The 21,769-nt window shown below is 27.8% G+C and overlaps 3 protein-coding genes across 4 annotated transcripts in view; 2 read left to right on the top strand and 1 right to left on the bottom strand.

The window, feature by feature from the left end:
- Positions 1-21,769, bottom strand: part of LOC114120883 (transcription factor AP-2-epsilon) — a 172,754-nt gene that overhangs the window by 113,236 nt on the left and 37,749 nt on the right. Inside the window, exon 2 of the mRNA XM_027982960.2 lies at positions 5,553-5,612. The gene's annotated coding sequence lies outside the window, so the exon portion shown is untranslated. The remainder of the gene's footprint in view (positions 1-5,552; positions 5,613-21,769) is intronic.
- Positions 12,741-14,120, top strand: LOC126551099 (uncharacterized; the record flags this gene model as incomplete). Its single annotated transcript, XM_050203869.1, has 4 exons — positions 12,741-13,147; positions 13,228-13,392; positions 13,630-13,920; positions 13,978-14,120. Coding segments are annotated over exons 1-4 (960 nt in total), but the record flags the coding sequence as incomplete, so codon positions are not given.
- Positions 14,111-19,504, top strand: LOC114120875 (dynein regulatory complex protein 11-like). 2 transcript variants are annotated; one of them, XM_050205062.1, is made up of 6 exons: positions 14,111-14,201; positions 14,301-14,589; positions 14,664-14,896; positions 15,856-16,092; positions 16,150-16,356; positions 19,060-19,504. In XM_050205062.1, exons 1-6 carry the CDS (start codon positions 14,121-14,123, stop codon positions 19,447-19,449), a joined length of 1,437 nt encoding a protein of 478 aa, XP_050061019.1. In that variant the 5' UTR covers positions 14,111-14,120; the 3' UTR covers positions 19,450-19,504. The 2 variants fall into 2 exon arrangements, with proteins under 2 accessions (XP_050061019.1, XP_050061018.1); XM_050205061.1 differs by having other exon boundaries at positions 14,664-14,905; positions 19,060-19,501.

Raw genomic sequence — 21,769 nt, 5'->3', positions numbered from 1 at the left:
ATTTAAGATTTAAAGAAATGGAGTAGACGAGTAGACGACCAACATATTATTTTGCTGGTACCTACACTTGTGCTATAATACTCAGATAATCTAAGGTACAAACACTAATTAATAATTAAAGATTGCAACAAATTACTAATCACTTAAAACTCGATTTTTATGTATCGGAATAATAAAAAAAAAATGTTGATTTGGAATAAATTAAAAGCATATTCTGTCATTTAAAAACCATTCATAAAAAAAAAATGATTAAAAATTATAACTTATTCAAAATAATTTGTAAGGTGATCAAATTATGTAAAAATATAATTTGCAAAACAACGAGAGTAGAGTATAGACATTGAAATGAATCATGGATCATAATATATACTCTGTATTCATAGTTTTTAAAAGCACATAGGGTTAAGTTACAACGAAAGTTTGAAGAACCTATAAATATATTAAGTACTTTATACCTATGTATCACGTTACTTTGTGTGATTTAATATGTGTACTTGAAATTGAAATACTGTTTATTGAAGTGGTATTAATATTTACTTAGTAAGTTATTTATTTACTTTATAAAACAATTATTATTAAAACAAATTAAAAAAATAAATTAAATATAATAGGTACTTTGTATATATTGACTCATCAAATACCTTTAAAAATTACACATAAAGTAATTTAATATTTCGTAATTTCTTAGTTATATTTATGTCTAATGTCTATGTATAACAATTAAAAAGTAGTAAACTAGTAAATAATATAATATATTATGCGTGTATCCGTATATAGTGTATTGTAGTTTATCAATAAAATATCTATATTATGCAGTGTATTAATATTATGTAAATTAAATCCATAAGTCATATGTCATAACTAATTAAATATATAAACGTTTTCACATTTGTTTAAGGTCATTCATTTAAGTATCGAATAAACATCATTATAAAGTATTTTTAATGACTAGTATTCTACACAAATGAATTGAGCACCACAATGTACAATTGAAATAAAACGTGGAGATTGCAAATTATGTATTTGTGTCAAACTGTCATTATTACTTAACTATGTCAATTAAAATCATAGAACTACTTATATAGTGTCTTAAGTTATTTTATACGTACGTTGAAAATAATCTATCTTATGTCAATGATAAGATTAGAAAACGTAAGCGACATCTTTTTTATATTAGAAATTCTCAAAAATCATGAGAAAATATTATAATAAAATAATAGGTATACATTTCGTGGGGGAATGAATTTCCGATTAAAATAATAATTAAATGATTTATAATTCTTTCTGTTCGATTTATCGTTTGTATTTTAAATACTTGAATTACATTAATGTCAGTGTCTGAAATTATTAAAAATAGAGGTTTTTGGGTCAACGACTATTAACACTGCAGTATGTTGAGAAATGAGTATTACACTGCTTATAATTGAATAAGGTAGTTATCGTAATACTCTAAGAAATCTAACATTTACATGGTGCAAGATAAATTTCCTATATTTTACTCATTGACTTGAGATCATTTTTATCAAAGCGTGCACAATATTTAATATCAATGTCCATCTACATATTATTATGATCGTTTAACAAAAAAATATAAAAATCATAGTTAAGTTGAAAATGTTCAATCACAAATATGATATTTAATGTTTAACACTATACTGATTTTTTTTTTATTGTTAATGAATAAGTATTTTTGTTAGTAATATTTTAACTTTCAAATAATTATGAGAAGTTAAGCAAGTGTCTGTAGAATAAGTACACTTTTCAAACTCTGAAAATACCTCTTAAATAGCGATATTTTATGTTTAAATTTGAAATAATTTTAATCGATTATATAATAAATTCTGCAATTGGGTAACACTTATATTGAATATAATGTGTACAAGATTATACCCATATTTCTTTCTCAGATATTATTTTTGAAAAGGTGTATAGATTTATGTGTGGACGTTTACATTTTTTTACAGGTGTTCACATTATTCTCCCCATTTTACCATTACAACAGCTCGAATTGTGCTATTGTGCATATAGGCGTTTTTTTTGGATCCCTTTATTGAGGTCCTATTATCCCAATACGCGGTTAACGTTTGAATTCAATCATTTAATACTTACCAATATAAATAATCACAGTTTGCAAAAAATAATTAAAATCAATAATAAAAAAATAAAAAAACATTTGATTAAAAAAAAATATATGCTCACTACTTTCACTGATATTCATTACGCTTTTAACAGCAATCTTTTCAGAACATTATTCGAACTATTTAGGTATAACTATATAATTATACTACAATAATTTATATACAAAACACTTGTGCATGCTGTTTAGTGCACATGAAAGATTTTAGTTGTATTAACCAATTACGTACAATACTAACCAATGACAGATGATGATATTTTAGTATGTGCATTTTTTTGTAAATATGCAGTTGGTAGAAAGTATAGGAACACTTTTTATTTGAATTTGTATAAATGCAATAATTAAATTTATACTTCTCAGAAATATTTTTTACCTAACTACAAAGCTCTTTTTAAAACTTAATGATTCGTACACTAAAATTACACTACTATAATTATTATTATTATATTATTTATGTAGTTTTGAGTGCTTGTTATGATTGATAAACATTATAATTATTAAGAGCAAATTTTACAATATTCAATCGATCGCATATCGCAAAGTACAATATTATATTGCACGCACTGTTAAAGTATTTTATATTTTGTTTAAAAATAATTTATTAATGACACACCTATATCATATTATATATTATTATATTTAAATAGTTTTATTGTTATTCTTTTTTAATTTATTTATGACTAAATAGTTATTTATATTTTATTCTCACGTTTTTTTTTCTTTTGCTTTTATTCAAAATACCTAAATTAAGATTATAATTAAAATAAATATGAACTCTAAAGAATCATTTTAGTGGGTTAGGTAGGGAAATGTTAATTTGTTCTTAAACATATGCATTGTAAGTGTCCAAAAACCGCCAGAGTAGCGGTTTCCCACCCTTTTTCTGTGTAAGTAACTATGCCGCTTTTAAATAATCAACCCCATGCTGGTTACATATTTTAAAATGATAATTACATTTACCAATTTGTAAGAATTATTCTATTGTTACATACAGTAAGACAAACGGCAGTAAATACTGTACCTACAGTATACAAATATAAAAAATAAAATGAAATTCTACCCAATCAATTACTTACAGAATACACATTTATAGTTATAGGTATACTCTTTTTTAGTAAGTCATTTCAGTTTTTAATATGTTTACAGTATAGAAGATCAAAAGGTTTAATGCTCTAAACATTAAAATATAGCAACTAATTAACTGAAAATAATCATCTTTATACCTGTCTTTAAATTATAACTAAACAAATTTAAATACATATAGGTAATATAAATGAATCCAAATCCAATAGACATTTTAAAAAGTAGGTATTTAAATCATTACGAATAATTATAATTTATATATTACAATATTTTTTAACAATAATATGTCTTAAAATTATATTACAATATATAAATTTATTATTCATTTTGAATATACTTGTTTGTGTTTAATAATATATATAATATAATATAATAGATATATTTTTTAAATATCTACAGTAGTAAAAATGTTTTATTATACTGAATCGCGATCACTAAATTATCGGTCATCACAAACAATAATGCATAATAATTACGTGTGAGCAACAACGTGTATAAAAAAGACTAAATGACAAACACAGCTAATAACAATTTTTAATTTACACCAAATATTAATGAATATATATATATTTTTAATTTGTAATGAAATATAAAATTAACGCTCGTTAACGAAAAGTATACTGCAGAAATATAATATAATATATTATATATATGTATTATTTTTAAATATATTTTGAAATTTTACTCAACCCGCACAGTTTGAAAACCTCTGCCCGACTATAATCTTCCGATAATTTCATAAAATAAAAATTTATTCTATTAAAGCTAAGAATAAAAAATACATTGATATTTTTCAATCCATATACTTTTTGTATAAAAATATAACCTTGCTGGTTACTTATTTTTACTGCTAATGGTCAAAGCTGTCATTACATTGTGAAAAGGGAATATATTTATAGGTACCTAAATTATTGATCTTAACAATAAAGTATTAACTGTAAATAGCATGATACTCAAAAAATAAACGTCCAAACCGGTACTTGATTTTTTCGACAATAATTGTAGATAAAACGTTTTTAATAGTAATAATAATAATCCTAATAATTGACGAGTTAGACTAATAATTTCGGGACCCTTTAGAAATCAGAAAAAGATATATTTTACAGACAGTAAATTTTGAAAAGGATAATTTGTGTAAACGATGTTTAAAATAAATATAAAAGGTTCGAACACGCGATTGATCTACGAGTACCAAGACGTTATTTAATGTTTTATGATAAACGATCGAAAACGATTCAGTATAATATATTATTCGTTGTAATTGAAGATGAGCCGCAATGAAAGCGCTGGATATATTCGCATCAAATACTGTAAATATATATAATATATATTATATATATATATATATATATATATATAATATATTATATATATATATATTTTTGTATTGGATTTTTGGAAAAAATACCTCATAAAAAAAGTAAATAACATGTTACCATTTAAGAGTTATACTACGTAACACATTATTGCCGTTTGCAAATAATTTTGAACACGTGCTATACGTACAGACGCGCGACTTTTGATCCTTACGAGTGTCGGAAGATTTAGTGGTACATTACCCGTTTCCCACGGCTTCAGGGTTCAACGTGCGTGTATTAGTATATCTGTGTTGTATGTGTGCATGTGTGTGTATATCAGTAATTACAGGTATAAAGTCACATAACGACATAAGCACGTCGGGGTTATAGAGCAATGTTTTATATATATATATATATTTTTTTTTATCTTTATGGGCGTTATATAAAACGCACTAATGTTGGGTGTGTATAGCTGGTCGGGACTAGCTGACCAAAAAATTGACGCCATTTACTTAAGACTATCATCATCATTTCCCGTCTACAAGGGTCGGTTCCACCCCCGGTACAATCTGACTGTCTCCGCGCGACCGCCAAACGTATCATTTGCGTGGCCCAAATGCCCCATAGTATATAATATATATACACGTACACGAGGAAAAAGCGGCTTTGTTTGATTATGAATAAACAATAATTAATAGACAGGGTCGTTTGTATATAAATATATATATATATATATATACATCCTCTTTAGATCCAGTACAATAGAATTATCATTCTCGTATAATATCCTATATAGACGACACGCCTTCTGGAATTCACCTGTCTCCCCGATTGAGGACCTATTGCCGCCTTCCTATAGGTTTATTGATACTGATAATTTACTATAGTAGTAGGATACATCCTAAAAATTTAAAAAAACGCTTTCCAATATAATGCCTACGTACATTATTTTTACTTAAAATATAAGTTCTTAATTTGACGTTTTAATTTTTTTTTTGTAATGTTTTCATCATTAAAATAATAATCGAACTCACCGAACATCTTCGACTATGATGATGCTACTTCCGTAGAATGACAGCCAATGATTTTCACGTCTAAAAATAATTTAGTTAAATCATTAAAATGTATATATTTCGTATTTTTGTATGATTTAATAAGTATTATTTAAATAAAGATTGTTATTTTGGTTAAAGTTTTATTTTTGTACAATTTAATTATTTAACTGCATTTGATACGTTTAAAGTACGAATAATATGATAATCATATGTAATTTTTAGCTAACTATTGTGCTAGTAACTTTAAATTTTTGATGTTTGATGTAAAATATTTTCAAGTTTTTTAATGTATAACTCGTGTTTATGCTTTATTGTTTTGTATTTAGGTAGGTATTATATTAAACATATACCTACTATTTTTATAAAAATACAAAAATTCATCAAATAAGTATTGTGTTTTAAAAACGGCATTTTTCAGTATAAACAAATATTTATTGCATGAGCAATTTTATTTTCTATAAAGTACGTCGTATTTAGTATTATAAGCGTTGAAGTAACTATTTAAAATTAGTCAGATAATTAACGAATGATAATGTTAATTCAAATTTTTATGGTAACACAGCGTACGAGTAGGTGCAACGTGAATTAATTAAATAAAACTGTTTTAAATTTTGAATATAAGTGTTAAATCCAAATGTAACATACAATACTGATGAATGGTGAAGTTATTATTTGGGAAGTAATTGCATTTAAATGTTTTTAAACTAAGTCTTGAACGGGGACCGGGAAAAGCATTAGTCGATACGTTATATTTTTTAAGAAAATTCCGACTGAAGTTTTTCGTAATGTACTGCTATACTCTAGATTACGGGCCCGCAAGCATGGGAATTACGACATCTGCAACGACGGTGGAGAAACATTTCAAAACGCATTCACCACTACCACTGTTGTTCGAATGGAAAACGGCGAATTTGCATTAACTCGGGTGGTTTACCCTGCAGCGTCAAACCAGTGCGTATTGGGTAGTAGACGCGCGCGTATAATTAATGTTTTTAAGATATTTTCACTCTACTTGCCGCCATAAATTCACCACATAATATAATATAATACAGTAGGTACTTCCCCCCACATTTAAATGTATTTATAATATAACTTACATGTATGTGGTATAATAAATTATTTAATTTTATTTAAGTGCCTACATTATACTACTTACAATACATATAATGTATCTTTCATACTTTGTTTCGAATTTTATTCTTCACGGGAATTATAGTTCACTATCATATAATCTTATCTTATATGAATCAAGTGAGTTGTATTTTTTATGTCTAAGTTGTTAAATCACATCGAAACCCCATAATTCTTAATATTTTATCAAATAAATATTACTTTGTTTATTTGTACTTTTATAGTACCTATTATTTAATAAAATAATACTTTATCTAATTACTATGAATCTGCACGAAAAACGTATTAAAATAATTTTTAAGCTTTATTATAAAATCGTGAGTATATAGTTATAGTTATCTACAAATCAATATAAAATAATCTTTTGAACAAACAATAAATTCATGTTAGAGATGTTGCGATAATAATCAATTTATATTATTTATTTCTTATTCTATAAAAATATCTTAGTAGTTATCTCACAGATATTTGTAATATAGAATATAGAATACTTAGTAAGGAACAACTTATAGCTTGACGAAATTGTTGTAAGTAGCAAAGGTTTGCGAATCATTTTATGTAGTTAAAATTCACAAAATGTTCAGTTTAATTACTTTATAGACTTGAAAATTTAAAGCTAGATTTCTAGTAAATTATTCTTATTGGAATTATTATTAAGGGGGAAAAATAGATTACAGTGACTTAAAATAAATTAAAATAATGTTTGGAAATATAATGTTATAAAATATCTTTATTATAAATAAGGCCCGGAACTTGATGCATTTGCATCTTTTTTTCTAATGCTTACATTTAATGCTCGTCTATACAGAAATGTGATTCATGAAGTATAGAATTTAATGGTACAATTTTTATTTTGCATTTTTTGCATTTTTAGGGAATTTTATGTTTTACGGTCATTTTTTAGTAATTTTGGAGCATTCTTTGCATTTTTATAGATATATTTACATTTTTTACATTTTTCTTATACCTAATATATTATTTTGACAAAACTAAATATTTGTAAAAACTAACATATTGTGCAGCATATTGTATTACTGACATTATTTCTTATCTCCGTTTTAAATTTAGACCGCGTTATTAGACTCTGTAGTCTGTAGTTCTGTACACACTTGCATTACTTTGTGCTGTTTCTCCTGCGTTGTTGACAATGGAATGGATAACTTATCGTAATTTCCATTTAACAGTTTTACCAAGAATATAGACTAATCGTTACACACACTCACGCATCTTCTTCACATTGCGTCTTCTTTTGACCTTATACGATCAAAAATAATTTCGATAATTTTACTGATACACACGACTACACGAGACGTAGATGTGTGATTGTCATTTTACGTCTTTCGAGCAAAGTGGCATTGTACATGTGAACGACGGACAGTAAAGTTTTCGATTTAAATATTTAATGTATTTGATTTAATATGCCCAAGTACAAAGTTTCAAATAATACTCGATTGAATTCGTTTGTAAATCATTTTGGCAAAGACGTTTTTTCATCCGATGGCACTGTGTTATTTTGCAAAATTTGTGAGGTAAAAGTGGCAGCTGACAAAAAATTTACCATCGAACAGCATATTTCGCGTAAAAAACATGTTAATGGAGTTGAATTGAAAAAGAAAAACCAAGAACTAAGTACAAGTAAGACACAACGTTTAATTACCAAACCATCCAAAAAATCATCTTTCAATTATGATCTGTGTCAGGCATTACTAGCCGCAAATATTCCATTGCAAAAACTACAGAATGAAACATTTAAACAATTTCTGGAAAAATATACGAATAAATTAATTCCCGATGAATCGACTTTAAGAAAAAGCTACGTTTTACAGTGTTATCAGGAAACTATAGATAAAATCAGATCTTACGTAGAAAATAAAAAAATTTGGGTAACTTTAGATGAAACTACGGACGCCGAAGGGCGTTATGTAGCAAATGTTGTTGTGGGAACTTTGGAGTTGAATGGCCCCGGAAAACATTTTTTAATAAATACTGAAGTCTTAGAAAAGGTAAATCATAGTACAATTTCAAAACTTTTTGATAGATCACTTCAAATTATTTGGCCAAATGGTATAAAACACGACCATGTATTACTTTTATTAAGTGATGCTGCACCATATATGGTCAAAGCAGGTAGAGCTATCAAGGTATTTTATTCAAAAATGGAACATGTGACCTGCTTGGCTCACGCTTTACATAGGGTTGCGGAAGAAATTAGAAAACATTTTCCAAAAGTCGACCAACTTATTTCTAACTGCAAAAAAATATTTTTGAAGGCTCCTTCAAGATTACAAATATTTAAGGAAATAGCACCGAATATTCCATTACCCCCACAACCCGTTCTAACTAGGTGGGGGACATGGTTAACGGCAGCCTTTTATTATTGTGAACATTTTGATACAATTAAAAATATTATCATGAAACTGGAAAATGATGCGACCTCTATTGAAAAAGTAATTGATTTAATCACTGATCGCGAGTTAGAATTAAATTTAATTTATATTAAATCAAACTTTGGATCACTACCAAACTCTATAACAAAACTTGAATCATCAAAAATATGCCTTGCTGATGCTATACTAGTTGTAGAAGAAGAAAAGAATAAAATTCATCAAGCACGAAATAAAGTTGGACGCGAAATTCAAAATAAATTTAATAATGTTTTAGAAAAAAATAGTGGTTATAAAAATATGCAGATTATTTCAAAAATGTTAGAAGGAGAAGAAATAACAACAGAAGGCTTGCCAGAAGATATTAATATAGATGACATCACTTTTTTCAAGTATGCACCAATCACATCTGTGGAAGTAGAAAGAAGTTTTTCTAGCTACAAAACTTTATTATCAGAGAATCGGCGATCTTTTCTTTTCGAAAATATTAAACACACTTTGATAGTTCAATGTAACACAAGTATTATTTAAAAATATTTACATAATATTTAATGTTTAAACTTTAAGTAATAAAAATATTTGTAATGTATAAAAATATTAGCATTGTTTAGATGAATAAAATAATAATTAATAAATAAATGATTTAAAAACACGATGATTTATTATTAAAATATTTTTTGGTATTTTTAGGGTCATTTTTTAAGTCATTTTTTGATGTTTTTAAGTCATTTTAATAGTTTTTTTTTGTGCATTTTTTAAAGATTTTTAGGTCATCAAGTTCCGGGCCCTAATTATAAACCTATTCATACACCATTTGACGAGGTAATTAATTATATTGATTGATGTATATGCGATCTGTTTGAAAGAATTTAGTTTATTAACAATATACACTGCTAAAAATACAAATTATCCTCTGCAGTATTTAAAATCTGATTTTTTTTTTTCATACTATTTAGGATGACATTCAAATTGAATACATATATTAGGCGCCTATACATTAATACTATACTCATTAATTATACGTAAGTATAATAAGTATGCATCAAATATCCTTGTGGCAGTAGCTATATTTGTTGGATTTATTTTCCATACTTCATCTATTAACATATTATACTTATTTATTTGTATTTGTTTTTAATAATTAAACCATGTATAAAAGTTTATTTAGAATAAGAATATATTCTCTAAAACATATTATTTCATGAGTTACGAGAGAAAAGAAGTAACGTAGTGGTTACACGCTTACACTGCTAACATTTTAACATAATATATAAATTTAACATTTTTATTTTTGTATAATATACGGAACAGCTAGGGAAGAAAAGAAAATTAACAATTGATCGTGAAATAACTCGATATATAATACCTACGATCGTAATTGGATATCAGAATATTATATTTACCTTGTATAAGACTTATATATACAGTATTATATTGTATATTCGTGATCTATCGTCACGGGTTTTGTAATGGTTTAATATTCCAAAATCAAAATAAACATTGTACGATAATGTATGATTAAATCAAGTTATCGTATTTAAATTGTTCTCGTACGGACAACTAAGTTGACGTTAACAAAACTGCTGTATTGGTCGTGTAGAATACGAATTTAAATAATTCGTACACTCAAGAACGGTGGCGGGGGCGTCGCGGCGAGCGGGAGGACCTGACCGTCGATCTCGATGTACCGATTGACAACCGGATCGGTCGCAGCCATACTGCTTACGTTAATAGTAATATTATACACGCGCACACGGTTCGTACACATTATCGTTTTTTTTATTATGATTTCACATTACAAACGCGAAAAACGGTCGTAGTCGGTACTGTCGGTCGCGTATTGGTCGGCGTCGCTCGTGTAATCGTCTCGGAGTGGGAGCCGCCGCACAACTGGTTTCGCCGCGTCGGGCGGTGAGCTTTTCGCGCGGTCAACGACGTAACCGCGGTCGAATCTCCGTTACCAAGGTAACGTCGCCGCTGTGCGCGCATTATTGTTATTGCCATTACAACACAACATTATAATATTAATCATATTATATATATCTAATAATAATATATTATACGAACGCCGCTCGGCCGGAGTAGGAGGTGTTGTGTTCGCACGATTGGTCACGTATTCCTCGTGTTTAACTATTCATTTTTAAAATATAATATTTTAATCGTCGTCTTTCCCCTCGATTTTCGGTCTGCCGTTGCCGTCTTCGTCGCACCATACAAGACACGACGTCATAGGGTATAGAACATTACCTAAACTCGATACAGGCACAGGTATTATATGAGTACTATTTTAACATAAACGTCCGTCACGATTTCGAGATTGTTTTGGTGACATAACGACGGAGCGATATGGTCGACTACAACTACCGCTGTAACGTCGGACCGTCGTGGAAGGAAGTCGTCGGGCAGCTGCGACAGATCGACAGAGACGATCGTGCGTTCGTAGCCGCCGCCCCGGACACCGAAAAAAATCTGCTGCGAGCGAATACGGCCAGGCTGTACGTTAGGTATTATGATATCTAATGTTGATGCAATATTATAATTTAATATTAAATTGTTTCATAAAGTGCTCTTATTGCTCTTGGCATATTGTACAGCAGCTATATGGGTTCTACCGTTCTATCGGCGGCCGCTGCCTCCTCCCTAACGGGCATGATAGATCGAATAATTATTATTTTGTGTGTGATGGATATTATACACACGTGTATGTAATAAAGTGCCGCAAACGTTATTAAAATTTTAGATCGTCGTCTCAATCTATGAAATTTGACAGTCGTTCGAAAATGTCGTATACAATTATTGTTGTGACTATTATTTAATAATACAACAATATATTATATAATTACATAAATATATCTATGATTGTTGTAACTTATAATATCGATATATAACTACGCGATTTGTTTAAACTATAGTCTGTAAGAGAAAATTCTTTATAATACGAGCACGTCAGTTAATAATTGAATTTACAATTATCGATATATTTTCTATACCTAATCATATTATGGTATTGATAATACACATTTTGACATTTATACATTTTTGTTCATTATTAATTATAGTACGTTAAGATTTTTTTTTAACATTGTTCAATTTGTATTAATAATAAGTACCTATTGGTTATTACCATTTTTTTTTATTTTTTGATCATAAAACATTTTGTGTGCTAATATTTGTACTGCAAAACGACTTATTTTCAATATATAACATTTTCTTATTGGCCTTATTTACCAATATATATTATGCATAAATAATATTATTATTAATATACACAATACATTTTTTCTGATGTTTTTATTGATTGTACACATTCAGTTATGAAAACAAAATTTCAAAAATAATGAAACGTTTAAAATATCAACTATAGATATATAAGTATAAATAATAAAATATATACCTGTATTATTATAATATTGTTTAAAAATATTTATGTAATACTTATTTTCCCCTTAAATGTTTTAAGATATATGGTGACTAGTAACAAACTAACAGCATGTCACGACTGCATTGTACAACCGCAGTTACGGATTTTTATAAAAAAATTATTAATGTGCACTTTTGGTCGAATACTTGAGCTCAAACAAATTCTTATTGGTGAAGAATTGTCAATATACACGTATGTTTAAGAAAACCGTATTATTATTTTGTACATTTTGAAATGTTTATGCGGGTATAGACCGATAATAGAAGAACTGAATAATATGAAAATAACCTATGACCAGTTTGAATTAAGAGTACCTAGATTTTTTCGAAATGAGAGACGATCATTTTTAAATGATATGGACGATAAAATTGATGAAATAAATAACCGTATAGCGATAGAAGAAAACAATAACTTATTAAGTGAAATACAAAGCGAAAGTATTGAAACAGAAGATGTAAAGCTGTCTAGTACTAGTCAAGAATCATCAGAATCTCAATTTGATGTAGACAAATTTGTTTTTAATATTCAACCTGAAACATTTCAAACAATTACAAGTGAAGATAATTCAAGAGAATTGGCTATAAAATTCATTCAAAAACATATCAGAGCAGTAAAAGATCGCGTAACAGTCAATGAATGTATATATGCATATACATTTATGTTAAATGAATTAATATTATTGGACATTTTTTAATCGTTTTAATTTTTATTCATTTAGTAATATCTTCTCGAATAACTAGAAATAACATAATTTCTGGGAAATATAAACAGCCTAGTAAAGAAAAAGGTAGAGAAGCGGCAATCAAGATTCAACGATATTGGAGATATTATCGATTGATGATTCAAACTAAAGCTAGGAAACAAAGACGAAATATTCTACTTGGTAAATTTATAATGATAATTTTTCAATGCAAAGAATACTAAATTAATTAATTTTAAATTATATCTTTCTAATCACTGATGTTAATAAGTAATTAATGTTCCATATTTATAATAAAGTTATATTTATTAAATTTACTATTTCTCTTTTATTTAATAAAAAATAATTAGCTTTATAGTTTACGTTAGAGTTTATACATACGAGTATACTATAAAAAAGTATTTAAATTGTTTATTATAGGTATGCATATAACTAGTGAAAAACTTAATTTTAATGTCAATCGTGAACTTGAGGATATAATTCAAAAACAACAAGCTGAAGCAGACTTAGAGTATCGTAAAGTTATTATTAAATTAGAAGAAAATTTTGTCCAACGCAATAAACATGAAATAATAGAAGACATTGAAGATGAGCTTAGAGCGTACGTATGGAAATATTTTGAAATGTGTCACCATTTACCGACATGGCCAGATTCGAAACCTATCATGTTCTCTGACGATAATAATAATATTATTGGATTACCACCGATAAGTAAAGCTTATTATTTTCATACAATTATATCATATTAATGATATTTGTATTATCTAGTTTTATCGCCAGCTATCTTAAAAGATTTAAATATACCCGATATACGTTATAAGTCAGCATTAAAACAGCGATTACCGCTTGGAGGTTCAGCTATTCTTCAAACAGGAAGGTGGATGACTATAGAAATGGCTGAAATACTTGCTATGATAATTATAGAATTTGAAAACAAACCAGCCAATGAGAGAAAGGAACTAATGAAACAATTAACAGAAAAAAATCAAATTGTAATGTATTATTATATATTAATACATGACACATAATAAATTTGAGTGAATAAAAAAAATATATATATCTGTAGAATATACCTATAATTTATTATATAGGAAAAAGAAAAAAATATAGAGGCCGCAAAAAATAGGGAAAAGTTAACAGCAGCTATTAAAATTGTGGGTGTCATCTTAGAACCAAGTGAATTAGTGGATTGGTTTAAAGACACGTTTAATGAATATGATAATGATTGGGCATTACATGATGGAGTAGAAAATAAACCTAGAGAAGATCTGATAAATTCTGAAATTCATTCAAAGGCTCAAGTAGAACTTAGAGCTTTAGTTGATGAAACTATTAAGGAAGAATTAAATTTTTTAAAAATGGCATATGCTCATGATTTAAGTAAAGTTATCATTAAAATATTATATACATTTTAAATTTAAATTTTTCATATATACTATATAAGCTAATTATAGAAAAGAAATATAAAGAGCCAAAAAAAAAAAATTCAGAAAAGTCTAAGAAAAAATTTAAAAAAAATGTATCAAAACTTAATCCAAATGAAATCTGTGAAGAATTGATTAAAAACAATTTAATTAAAAAGTCTGTAACCTCCAGATTCGCCGATTTTCAAGGAGAAGTTTCATTAAGTACTGGTATACTAAGAAAAGAACCATATTATTCTGATTCTCCCTATGGATTAGGTGATGTACGTCAAGTAAGTTAAATTAACTTGGTTACTAATAATCAAGTTAAAATAATTTTTAGTCATTATATACTCTCTAGAAATTATATATTTGTCGCATCCATTTAGCGTTCTGGCCCGTTTCGTAAAATAGATAGAAATTTCATCCAGTTCGCGCAACGGAACTATTTTTTTTACACATCGTGTAATTACATAATGTGGATAAATTTGCACGATACGAACATGGACTTTTAGGGCCGACCCACACTATAAAGCAGTTTTGAAAAACGGTGAAAACGCTCACTGTTTTCACAGCACGTCCATCACGCCGCTTGAAAATGCACTGCATATAATATAAAGCACGCCAAACCAGTGCGACAAAAACGCGCGTTACCACGTGCAACTGCTGTTTTACAGCGTTTTTGCACGCAGTAACGCTCGTTTTTGTCGCGCTAGTTTGGCGAGCTCTATATTACCTATATGCAGAGCGTTTTTGAAAACCGTTGTAGTGTAGCTCGGCCCTAAAAATCCATGTCCGTTTCGTGAAAAGTTATCCACATTGTGTGATTACGCGATGTATAAAAAAAAAATAGTTCCATTTCACGAACTGGATGAAATTTGTATCCATTTCACGAAACAAGTCAGAGCGCTAAATGGATGCGACATTTATATAATTTCTAGAGAGAATGACTAACAAATTGTTTTAACTTGATCATTAGTAAGAACGTTAAACAGATGCGACCTATTATATATTTTTTACTAAAATACTTTTATTTTTATTACTATTATTTTATGAGTTTTTTACGTTACATTATTACTATAGCACGACAATACTAAGCATAAATAGTAAATAAAATAGATATTTATTTATTGTCTTTCAATTTCAATTAGTGGATCATACTAATATAATATTAACAATATTTCGTAAAAAACAATTATTTAGAATAAGTATAAATTTTAAATATAAATTTATATTTATATAGATTATCAAAGAGTTTTGTGTAATCGGTTTGATATCTGAGGAACTACGTACATTAAAAAATATGAAATTCAGTCAATCACTATTGATAGCTGGTCCTGAAAAGTCTGGTAAATCAATACTAATAAATGCAATATGCACAGAAACTGGATCATTAAAGATCGAACTAACACTTGAAAATGTATCAGAAAATTATCCAGAACTTTCAAAAATAAATCAATTAGTTAAAAATATTATAACGGTAATATTACGTGATAGTCTATTTAAATACAAATAAAATCATTTAAATCTTATATAGTTTGCTAAACAATGTCAACCAGTTGTAATCGAAGTGGATTTAGCTGACGTTCCATTTTATAAGAATATTCCAAATGAGTTAAAAGTATACAAACCAAGTTTGATGCAGAAGTTGTTGATAAAACTTGTGAAATCTTTAAGCAAATCTGATCGTATCATAGTAATAGGAAAAGCAAGAAGCCCTTGGTTAACTACCAAAACAAAATTAGTATGTATCTAACACTCAACCTACATGTAACGTATACATTAAGTTTAGTAATGATTATTTAATAGCATTATTATTCAATGATTTATGAAGAAAATATATTTTTTTTATTTTAAACTATAACATAATACACAAATCAAGGCATAGGTATTATATAATTAGTTAGTGAAATATTTATTCTAAGAAGGAAAACAATACATTAATTATTATTAACTTTCAATAATTTTCAAACAATACTCGTATATGTTTTAGGTTAATAACAATGTTTAACTTTCATGAAAATGTAATTATAGCTAAGTACGTTAAAGTATTTAGAACGTGTATATAGTTATTAAGCTAATAATTAATAAAATCATGGTGAAATAAGAAATGTATTAAAATAAAGTAGACAACAAAGTGCATACAGTAATAAATTGACAACAATATAACTAGAGACAATTGATAAAGGTACTATATAAGAATAATAAAAAATAAAAAGTTAGAAAAAGAGTTTTTTTATGACGACATTTAAAAAATAATTATGCAGTTTTGAAGTTGGTATTTTATTTTCATATAATGTCAATATGTCATACATTTATGCACACACGTAATACATATAATATAATATATTATACCTCCTTATTCAGCTTTTTACAATTTAAGTTTAAATTTTAACAGTTCTGTATAATATTAGATACAATTATACTATTTAATTAAATTTATGGAGCTAAAATTATTTATTGAACATTTATATAACATTACATTATACATATTTATTAAAATAATAATAATAAAAAAATAAATAAAAAGATAAATTTATAGTCATTATTATTTTTATTTATTTATTTATTTAAATTATAAAACAAATTCTTCGAAAAAATACAATATTAAAATATAAAAGTTGATTTATAAGTAGGTATCTATAATAAGTATAAATTAAATTATTAAAAATTTTATTTTTTTAATATTAAAAATATTACGTCCTTATATATGTTCTTCTTATATTTCAATGTACTATTATTATTATTATTATGATCTATAATCTATATAACCTATATAGATGGTCATACAAATATATGTACCTATTTTAAAGTATAATAGTATTGTTATTTTCAAAATTATTAGGAAATATTAAAGAAAAAGATAAGAGGGGATATCACTATAAATACAACAGTTTTTAGTTTTTAGATATTCTTAGATATTCGTTGTTCTGGTGAGTTTTTCTTATGTACTGTATAGGCCCGCCCATCGATATTTCACTTGGACTAAACTACGAGGCCGTGCTCAGTCGAATCGCGACAAGCATCTAGGACAATGTTTTATGTTGTACGGCTTTTTATCGATTATTATATACATTCGTGTGTGTGTGTGTGTGTGTGTGAATATGCACCTAAGATTGTATAAAAAGAACAATAATAACACAGTGCGTGTGTGCTAAGTCCAGAGATTTTTACTAGTGATATTACCAAACAGTGACGGCGGCGGGTGGACGAGAGGGATGGATAATGGAAAAAAAATGCTCATATAGAGGAACCTGTAAAACCCGACGTGCTCGTTACACTATAGAGTATAGAGCGTATACCATATAATTATTCTATTCATTAACCGCATACCTATGACACGGAAAATCTCCACATCCCATCACATCCATTGTCTCGGCATTTACACGGACCTACTCGTATAAAGCTTGGGCTATTATAATTATGATTAAACGATTCTGGTTTTATTTTTATTTTTTTATATATGATATGAAATAAATATGATTCACTGCCCTACTCCTTTATGATCTCGCCGTTATCAAGGGGTTAATTATGTCACGTAAGGATTAGTTTAAATGTTTCAAAAATTAAATATAATTATTTATATTATTAACAACAAAATTATATATTCATCATTTCTACATACAATTATTATGAACAAAATACGTCATCGTTTTTAATATTCGTGTAAAACTATATAAAAACTAAATAAAAATATTACCTCTATGCATACTCAAATTTTAATTTGATGTACGAATAAATAAAATAAATTATAAAAAGTTTGAATCTCTACCACAACCTTATAATTTTTTTTTTTATGTATTATAACATTTTATTTATTGTTGTTTTGTTTAAAATGTTATACATTATGGTATTATACTATCATATTCAATAAAATTGTCATATTTCCAAAGCCGAACTATATCATCATCTAGATACATTTAATGGAAGATACCAATGTTTAATGTTTATATTAAGATTTTCAATAATTTTATTGAATATTATATTCTTTATTTATCTAGCATATTATATAATTATATATTATATATTATGTATATTATATACAAATATAAGACTTGTTGGAAAACTTTACTCGTAATAACTAATAAGTATCAATGATTGATAAACTACGAATAAAAAGAAGCAACGTAGACTTAAGTTAGTTATATTAATATAAATAACATTAATGTATTATAATATATAGTCATATGTAATTAATCTTTAAAATAACATCACTATACAAAGGTTATAATATAATATAATACAAAATATTTATTATAGCAACAACTAATTAAGTATTATTATAAAGCGTTGGCTGTTGCTTGCTGTATAATATTAAACGAATATTAATAACATAGGACAAAAATTAGTTTGATGTAAATGTAACATAATAATAAATAATACCATTAGGAGATTGAATCCAAAAATATTGTTACTGGAAATGTAATTGAAATATATATATTTTCAGTCAAATGTATTTGAGACCATCGTGTTCACTGTGCCCGATGACTGTACTATATTTCTATTTCTCAACGATTTATTAATGAGCTATCCGGTAGTTAGCCGAACATTTCCAGTTACACCATTGGCCACAATGTTGGCCGGTTACTCAAGGCAGATGATAGCCGACATTGTGGCTGAAGTAATGACCACTGAACGGGTGCTAACACTCAGGCAAGATCCATTGGACCCCGTAGAGTTTGTACCCGTAATATTAAAATATCCGAAGCAGAACCCTCAACAATTTGAACAATACTATAAGTGGTATAACAAATATGTACCTATAGGTGTTAGCAAAATGTTAGAAATGGAAACAAAACAAACACCAAAAAATATAAATAATGAAAAGAAAAAATAAACATTTTTTTTACATTTAAAATGTGAGATACTAATAAATAAATTAGAAGTATATGGCTATAGACTTTTATAAAGTAACTATAGTATAATATATAATACTATACACTTATTAAATTAGAAATATTAGCGAAGGACGTAAATAAAAAAATTGCACTGCTGTACAAGTAGGTGTCAAGTTTATCTAGTAATTCAGGAAGTCACTGTAATGTATGTGTTAAGTTTGAATTTAAAGATCAATTATTATAGCATACCAAACTAATTCTGAGTATACTATATATATTCTTATCTAATAGTATTTTTATATTGCTATTAATAATGCAAAATAGGTTGAATTGATTTTTACAGAAAACATTTCATTTTATTATATTATTTATATTTAATTATTGGAATAGTATATATTTTTGTTTTATTATACTATTGTTATTATTATGATTTTTGAATCAATACCAATTTAATGTAGAATATTGTGAATATAGGTTCATGGTATAAAAATTAATTATATTTTATATTTATAAATATTATATATAATAAATATTTTCTAGATTCAACTTTAAAAATTTCAAGACTAAATTCAATTTTCTGCCATAAATCATTCTCAAAGTTAAAGATTGAAACATTTTTACTACTCCAAAAGGTAACACACAAATTATTTTAAAAACAATATATTTATTGTTCACTTAGTATCTAAAATGAGATTTAATAATAATATACGTAAATATGTGTGATAATATTATATATGACATAAAAATTTTTTTTCAAAAAAATGATTAAAAACGACAGAAAGTTATTCTATATAATATAAGTTTACGCGGTTGATATATGATTTGTCGAAAGAAATATAAATATGTAGAAATTTTTAAATGTACTTCCATTTATGAATACTTACACGGGCGCATAAAGGTAAATTTTACAGAAAATTTTCGACGATAATACATCGAAAGTTTGATAGGTAAGCGATAAAATACAATATATAAGCGTTCTGGTGGAGGGAAAAACGAAGCGAAAAGCGCTCGGACCGCACGCAACTATATCGGCTGCGGTGGTAACGAAGTATTAGTTTTAATAAAATCGGACTCGCGAGTTTTTTTTTTCGTCAATCCAATTCGGCGGCGGCGGCGTCGGCGGCAGATTTTATTACGCGGTCCGCCGGGCGCGCGACTCCCTTCCATTGCGCGGGAGGGGCGGGTGGACTAGGACGAAGCGGGTGAACGAGAGTGCGGCGTGCGCGGCGCGGCGTGTGGTTGCCAAGGGGCTGACTGACGTGCGCTGGACGCGAGTCGGCCGCTCGGGGCGCGACGGTTGGCCAGGATTGGGTGCGATTGGGTAGTGACGGTGGGTGAGTTTGCGCCCGGAGCGCATTGATCGGCGCGAAGTTCGCACCGCGGCCCGCGCGCCAGCGTACCACTCGCGCGAAAGCTCAATATGGCCCCCGCTCGCGTTTTGTCCCGTTCGAGCGTCGAGCCGGCGCGCGCGCGTAAACGCACACACGGTAGCCACCGCGCGACATATACCCTCACCGCCCCACCGACCATTTTGTTACGCTATAGTATCATCGCGTCACCGATGTTATAGCATATTTATTATTATTATTATTATTATTATTATTTTCATTGTTCGGAATAGCAATAGGTAGTTAAATATTGTGCAGCATTTCAATTGGTGCTTTGTGTACACTGCTGACCGGTTGCTTTTTTTAAATTTATGTTATTATTATAATTATTTATCTTTTTCCCGAAGTGATAAATAAAAATAATAAAAATAGCCTGTACATAAAACTTTCAAAAGTATAATAGAAATAAAAACAAATCGATTACAAGGCATAGAAAAAGACTGAAATAAAAATGTTTATTGTAGGTATATGAATAGGAATTATTAAATAATGTTTGGAAATTGATTTAATTTTAATTGAGCACTCGGACGTGGACAGCATTTATGCCAAAATATCAAGTTACACGAGAATGCATATCGTATATTATAATACTTATATAACTGATCAATAAAATCAGTCTCATTCCTCCCCATGAAAAAATCATAAGACTGCTGTGTCCCACTACAGTGACATAATGGCTATTTATTTATAAGTAGGAAAAAGTGTGGCTAACGAAAGATTTCAACCATACTTATGTTATTATAAAATAATTGACAATTATTTCAAACCTTAAATAGGTATGCATTTAAGGTTTTAATTATTATAAATTTCTTGTAAAATGTGTTTTTGATGAAAATATTTGTGTTGAAAAAATATCACTTAAGATAAAAATAGCAAAGCGATAAATAATACGTCATATAAATGAATTGATGAGTAATTGAAATGTTTAGAA

The sequence above is a fragment of the Aphis gossypii genome, chromosome 3, assembly GCF_020184175.1.
Source record: "Aphis gossypii isolate Hap1 chromosome 3, ASM2018417v2, whole genome shotgun sequence".
Taxonomy (NCBI): Eukaryota; Metazoa; Arthropoda; class Insecta; order Hemiptera; family Aphididae; genus Aphis; species Aphis gossypii.
This window is presented reverse-complemented; position numbering and strand designations above follow the sequence as displayed.